Here is a 6889-nt window from a genome sequence, read left to right as displayed (position 1 = left end):
TTGCTTCAGCATTTGCAGCTCTGGCTTTACGGAGTGCTCGCTTCTCTTGTGCCAAGATTGTCCTCCTGTGTTCATATGTCTGGCAACCCTGGTAAACCAGGGTACGCCATGTCGGTCGATCATGCGCCAAAAATTCCCAAATTGGGAATTGCTTTATAATGCCTGCAAGAAATCCACACGTAAGTCTCGGAATTTGTGAATCCCAAATAAACACCTCTCTAGTTCCCTTGAGTCCGCGTGCCACAGACCGTGAGTTTTCATGGGACAGTAAGTGGCATTAAACTTGAAACCCCGCTTCTTCCGGACAGGGCAAACGCCTTGGAAGAGCAGCTGAAAGAGCAAGAGATGAAATCTGATGAAATCCTTATGGACGAAATCCGGAAACAGAAAGACCTGCTCAGCAGAATGGAACGAGAAAAAAGCATGGAGATTGAAAACCTACAAGCCCAGTAAGATGGCCCAGTCCGTGGAAGTGATGGGTTATTGTCATTTGTGTGTCACGTGATTTCCTGATGCTAATGAAATAATCCTTACAGAGGTTAAAAAAAAAAATATTGTATCTGCTCGATGCAGTTGGTGGAACATTTGGGACAGACAGGATGGGGGGGGGAGATTTCTGCATTTGGTGTATTGAGCCCCCTCCCACAATGTTCACTCGCTCTTAATTCACAGGTGTCAAATTCTACACCTGACACATTTAGATTTCTAGCTCTGCAAAGGGAACGATTACAGGAGATTTGGGCTAAAATGTTTTTAATTGAACAAAAGAAGAGGAAAAAAAGTTTGGCTAGGAAGCATAATTGCCTTCACCTCTGTGGGAAGAGCCATTTTTTTTCCAGCAGTCTGCAGAATCTGCACGGAATATGGAAAAATCCCAAAAGAATAATGGGAATTTTAATATAGGTCATATGAAAAACAGCAGGAGGGAGGGTTGGCAGTCGCTTCCTGTTTTGCATTTTGGATGCAAATTTTTGAATAGGGTTGATTAGTTAGAATCCAGGGGCGTTATGCAGCTCTGTTGGGATAACGTTCCATATTATATTTCTGTTTTAACTTGGTGCAAAGTTTTTTGTTTTTAATGTTCATGGTTTATATAGTTTTAATGTGGGTTTTATGTTTTATTACAGATATTGTTTTGATTTTCTACCGGTAGCCACTCAAAAGTTTGGCATAAGATGGGAAGCTAGATGAATGCTTTAAATAGATAAATAAGTACGATTTCTAAGCATGCCTTTATGCAAATATGCAGGTTGCATCAACTGGACAACGAAAATGGAGAACTTCGGTCTTGCGTCCCTTGCCTCAAAGCCAACATTGAGAGGCTGGAGGAGGTGAGCGCTTTATTCTTTTAGGCAATTTCCTCCTCCTCCTCCTCCTCCTCCTCCTCCTCCTCCTCCTCCTCCTCCCCACCCCATTTCAGCTATCAAGGGACGGAGCAATTATATTGCCCCGTATTATTAAACCCAGATGAAATGCAAGCCTTTGCAGTATCCCAGAACATTATGATGGGGCCCTGGGAGTCTTGCAGAGATGAATCCTTCATTATCTCGCAGTCACCAGCAGCATTGCTTAATGTCCTCCCGGAGCATCTCCTGGCAGCTTGCAAGGCTTTGTTGACTCTTCTCTAGTCCTTACTGTTGGGCAGAACAGAGGCAGCAGATGGCAGCCGCTGAACGGGAAAGGAGGACTGGAGGGGACAATTCTCTGGCCAACCGGCTAGCTGAGTTTGCTGCTCTCAGCGAGTTCTATCCCCCCCCCCCCATGTAAAAGAATTCAGTAGTTTCTGTTTAACAGCTGGGACAGGTGTTGGCCTCGGCTAGCACAATTTCTCGGTCCAGCTCTGCTTTCCCACAGACAGCAGGTAAAGTCAGGTGGGGTGAGATTAAACCTAGTTTGTTTGCAGGCCAACCTTGTGCTTTAGGCCCTGAGGGATCTGAGCCTTTTTCTGCCGGGGATGAAGCTGCTAGACCAGGGCTTTTCAACCAGTGGTACGGGTACCACCTGTGGTACATTGGCACCTGGCAGGTGGTACGCGACCGTCCTAGAAAAGTGGTAGCAGGGGAGGGGAATGAGCTGAACCGGTGGCAGCACCGCACAAGCCTGAGCGAGAGATGTCTGGAGCTGGAGGGCTGTCAGGGCTCAGCGGAAGCGCCAGGATCAGCGCCAGGCTCCAGCTGGAGATGGGCACTGATCCTGGCACTTCTGCTGAGTCCAGAAGAAGCACCGATCAGCTGGAATGTTGCAGCATCTCCAGGGTCTTGTGATTTACATTCAGATGCTTGGCAACCGATTCATATTTATGACGGTCACAGTGTCCCAGGGTCATGTGAAGTGACCAAAACCTGCTGCAACCACCCAGAAGACGGGGGGAATAAAAACCAAACACCCCCCCACCCCACCCCCACTGCCAATCCTCAACAGAAATGCTCACAATGGAAACCTCGGACAGGAGGAAGAGCGCCGCCGGGCGGGCAGGCAGGTGTCTTGCTCGGCTGTGGCTTGGGGGGCACTTTTTTCAGTGCCATTGTAACTTCAAACAGTCACTAAGCGAACTGTTGTAAGCCGAGGACTACCTGTTATTTTATCAGTTTTTCCCCTTTTTTGGGGTCATCAAGATTTTGACACCTTGCTAGGCGACTGGTGGTCCTCGGATGTTGCCATACCCTAAAAGTGGTACAATGGGTGAAAAGGTTGAAAAGCCCTGTGCTAGAAGATTCCCAGTTTCATTGTGCTCCTTCTTTTTCTTCCTTCTAGGAGAAGCAGAAGTTGTTGGACGAAATTGAAGATCTCACCGTTCAGCTCACGGAAGAGCAGGAGAACAAGAGAAAGCTGGGGGAGAAGCTGAACCACGAGAGACACCAGTTCCAGAAAGATAAAGAGTCCACGCAAGAGGTGAGAAGGGCCACCGCTGGTTCCCAGGAGCTCAAAACAGTCACTAAACAAACTGTTGTAAGTCGAGGACTACTTGTACTTTATCACTTTTTTCCTTTTTTTTTTTTTTTTGGTCATCAAGTTTTTGACCCCTTGCTAGGCGACTGGTGGTCCTCGGATGTTGCCATATCCTAAAAATGGTACAGTGGGTGAAAAGGTTGAAAAGCCCTGCCTTTGACAGCAATTATTGAATGAAATATTTTCATCCCTCTGCAGACACAGCCCATTTGCAGTCTGCCATCAGCTCCCTTCAGTGCAGGATAGCTGCAGGGAATAGAGGGGCTATGTCTCTCAGCAGAAATGGCCTCCTTCTGGGTGCAGTTCAGATTAAATGGCCAAAAAGATGGCTTGGAAAGGGTGAACAGAATCCTGGCCTGGCTGGGACATCTATGCTTTCTGCTGACTGACTTTTTCTTATACAGCATGTGAACTGAGTGCAAAGGCCGTTGGTCTTGATCTTGCTTGCTTGCCTTTGCAGCTGATTGAGGACCTCAGGAAACAGCTGGAACACCTGCAGCTCTTTAAGCTGGAAGCCGAGCAGCGAAGAGGGCGGAGCAGCAGCGTCGGCCTGCAGGAATACAACAGCCGGGCGCGAGAGAATGAACTGGAACAAGAGATCAGACGGCTCAAGCAGGTAGACAAACTGTAGACGTGGGGCAGTCGAGGAACTTTCCACTTGTGATGGCATTGCTGGAGTTATCTTAGGGGATGGAGAGAAGCAGGGAAGCTCTTAACACCTGTGGCTCCGTGCAGTAGTGTTCATTCTGTGATCTTTGGAGGAATGAGCTGTGGGTATCGGCTTAAAGCAGTGTTTCTCAGCCTTAGCAACTTTAAGGTGTATGGACTTCAACTCCCAGAATTCCCCAGCTAGCATGGGTTACTGGGAGAGCTGGAGCCTACAGAAGATCCCATGTAGGAGATGACCAGGCTGAGCCCGAGGGAGGGGTCAAACTTGTCATTAGTGAAGAGTCCCTGCACACCCGCAAGAGATCTAAGTCCAGCCCACCTTGAATGCCTCTCTTATCTCCCTTAGCCACCAATCTTGCAGAGAGCTTAAACTTGGAATAAATCTTGATACTCATTGAAACTGCCTGAATCTCCTGATTTCTCCAGTGCTTGATATGCCAAGGGCAACCGTCTAGTTCAGGGGTAGGCAACCTTGACTCTTTTATGACTCGTGGACTTCAACTCCCAGAATTCCTGAGCCAGCCATGCTGACGGGAAAGGAGAGGTTTCCAAGCTGAGCCATGCTGGCTCAGGAATTCTGGGAGTTGAAGTCCACGAGTCATAAAAGAGCCAAGGTTGCCTACCCTTGGTCTAGTTAAAACAATCGTGGGGTGAGGACTTGGGGAAAGATTCGAACAGAGAGAACCTTGGTCAAAAGAGCTCTTGGTGGTTGGCCTCTGTGGAAGGCAGCCACTTCTGGCCTCCCAGTTAAAGCAGAAACCCGTGTGACCATAGGGGGATTTTCTTTGGCAAACAGGACAACCGAATCTTTTTTTTTTTTTTTCTCAAAAAAGTTTTATTAATTTTGAACCCCCCATACAAATACAATTATAAACATACATTAGTATATCTACCCATCTTCCCTCCCCCACCACCCATCCCCACCCCCGACTTCCCAGAATTAATTACAGGATTAGGCACACATAAAAGAAAGAAAAAAAAAACTTTAGCTCAAATAATCAAAATATAATTATACATCGTCCCCAAATCCAAATATCTAAAAATTAAACTTAGCCATTTCTACAGAAATAAAAAATGAAAATTAGCAACTAGTCTTATTACTATTAATCATATCTTAAACCCATTAAATACAATCTTTAACGTCCTTTAAAACAGTATAAATCCTTTAAAATAGTAATATTATATATCATAGGACAACCGAATCTTGAAGGAACAGAATGACGAGCTGAATGGGCAGATCATAAACCTCAGTATCCAAGGTGCCAAGAATCTCTTCTCTGCTTCCTTCTCTGAATCTCTGGCTGCGGAAATCAGCTTGGTCTCCAGAGATGAGGTAAATGTGGCAACTTCACAGGGACTTTCCCGGGGCTATTTCCCTGCAAGCAACAAAGGTGGAGCTGAGTGTGTTGGGAGAGGCAATTTAGAGAATCCACATCAGAAAGGGCTACTTTGGTTTTGGCAGACGCTTGAAGGATTTCTGTTTATCTTGTTGATAAAACTGAAGGATTTACCAGATCCTTTTTTTCTTTAGGAACTCATAACATTCAACAGAGTTCCTCATAACACTGATTTTGGAAAGTTAGGTGAGCCTACTATGAAGGGATATAGCCCATAGACCAAGGCTGTATAAAACCTCCAGGCCATTTCATTTTTTTTTTATATAGTCCTGAGAGATTCCGCATGGAGTTCTCTCTAACCCCAGGTGTATTTTTAAACACCATGTTGGGGAAGGCTGTCCAAAGCTTTTAACTTTAAAACTTGTAGACTTCCAACTTCCAGAATTCCTCAGCCAGCCATGCTGGCTGGGCAATTCTTGGAGTTGAAGTCCACAAGTCTTAAAGTTGCCAAGTTTGAGAGCCCTGGCTCAGAGCTAAAAAAACTTCATTTATCTGATGACGTTTAGCTGTATTTCTTCCCATGTTTCATGAGAACCACTTCGGTTCTGAAAGGCTGCTTAGAATCCATAGCAAAGCAAATGAGAGATAATCTGATGTAGATTTTCCTATCAGGATGGGATTGTTTTCTAGGGTGTGCTGCCACACAGCCCTGGAAACAGACACGGCTGCTTTAGTGAGCTGAAGATAGGTGTCCTTCAGGGAATCCAAAACATTGCATAGCTCTGTTGCATTTCCAAGACTGCAGCTTGAGGAATGCTTCTGACTAATGCATCAGCTGCAGTGGCTCTTGGAGATCTAGAAAACCAGACCCCATTGGAGATGCCTTGATAATTCCTCCAGCCACCTCTGCCATAAATACTTTACTTCAAAGACTTGGTAAATCCCAGCCAGTGACCCATTTATTGCCTGGCATTAGATATTCCTGCGCTGAGAACATAGTAGAGTGGTCTTCCAGTAATAAGCTTGGGTCTTACACCAGTATACCAGCTAACTTAATTGAAGGATAAAGAAGAATAGAACTATTAGGTATCAACATTGTATTAATTTATCAGAATATAAAATGCAAATAAAAACAAAAACAATGGGAACTAGGAGAGGGGAAAAAGGGGGGGAAAGTGTGGGGTAGAAGGGGAAAAAGATTAAAAAAAAAGTGTTGACTTTGTGGTCTTGGTCTTTGCTAATCTCACTGCATGCTTTAGCTGCCCAGCTACACATTTCACCCTTTCAACCTTTTATATGACACCCCTTTCATTTTCAGATTTTCATTAAACTTTTTGTAAAATTTGGGCGGGGAGGGGGAATTAAAAAATAAGCCGGATTCTTCTCCTCTCCAGCTGATGGAGGCAATCCAGAAGCAAGAAGAGATCAACTTCCGACTCCAAGACTACATTGACCGAATCATTGTGGCCATCATGGAAACCAACCCGTCCATCCTGGAAGTCAAGTAGGAGACTTAAAGAGTTGAGAACCACACAAACCCAGCGTCACGTGGGCGTGGCGGATTTGCTCCTTGGAAGAAGGAAATACTGGCCAAGTCTTCACTCTATGGAGGAGGCACAGGAAACCTCACGGCTGGAGTGGTTGGGGTGGCAGATCGCAGTGAACTTGGGGTGGAGAAGAGAGAGAGAGGACCAGCCATTAAGTGAGGCTGTCCGGATTCTAATGGGTCTTGGAACCCTCTGGCTTGTTGGGGAACTGGGCTAGGGGCGTCAAAAAGAATTTAGAAAAAAGAAAGGGAGTCACAGAACGAGGGGTGAGGGTGGGGGGGGTGAACATACACCTGCCCTCTTTTGCAGGAACGGAGCGGAATCTGGGTGGCCCCTTGAAATAGCCTTCTTGGAAACTCCTCCTGTCCACAAGCAACAGAAGCAGGC

The 6889-nt window shown here is 45.9% G+C and overlaps 1 protein-coding gene across 1 annotated transcript in view; it reads left to right on the top strand.

Annotated features, from left to right (window-relative positions):
- Positions 1-6463, top strand: part of RAB11FIP3 (RAB11 family interacting protein 3) — a 31543-nt gene extending 25080 nt beyond the window's left edge. Inside the window, exons 7-12 of the mRNA XM_015819183.1 lie at positions 309-449; positions 1250-1331; positions 2755-2892; positions 3410-3565; positions 4811-4951; positions 6350-6463. Of these exons, the coding sequence (XP_015674669.1) occupies positions 309-449; positions 1250-1331; positions 2755-2892; positions 3410-3565; positions 4811-4951; positions 6350-6463 (772 nt within the window). The remainder of the gene's footprint in view (positions 1-308; positions 450-1249; positions 1332-2754; positions 2893-3409; positions 3566-4810; positions 4952-6349) is intronic.
- Positions 6464-6889: the final 426 nt, after the last annotated feature.

The sequence above is a fragment of the Protobothrops mucrosquamatus genome, unplaced genomic scaffold (genome assembly GCF_001527695.2).
Source record: "Protobothrops mucrosquamatus isolate PMUCROS unplaced genomic scaffold, P.Mucros_1.0 scaffold873, whole genome shotgun sequence".
In the NCBI taxonomy this organism is placed as follows: Eukaryota; Metazoa; Chordata; class Lepidosauria; order Squamata; family Viperidae; genus Protobothrops; species Protobothrops mucrosquamatus.
This window is presented reverse-complemented; position numbering and strand designations above follow the sequence as displayed.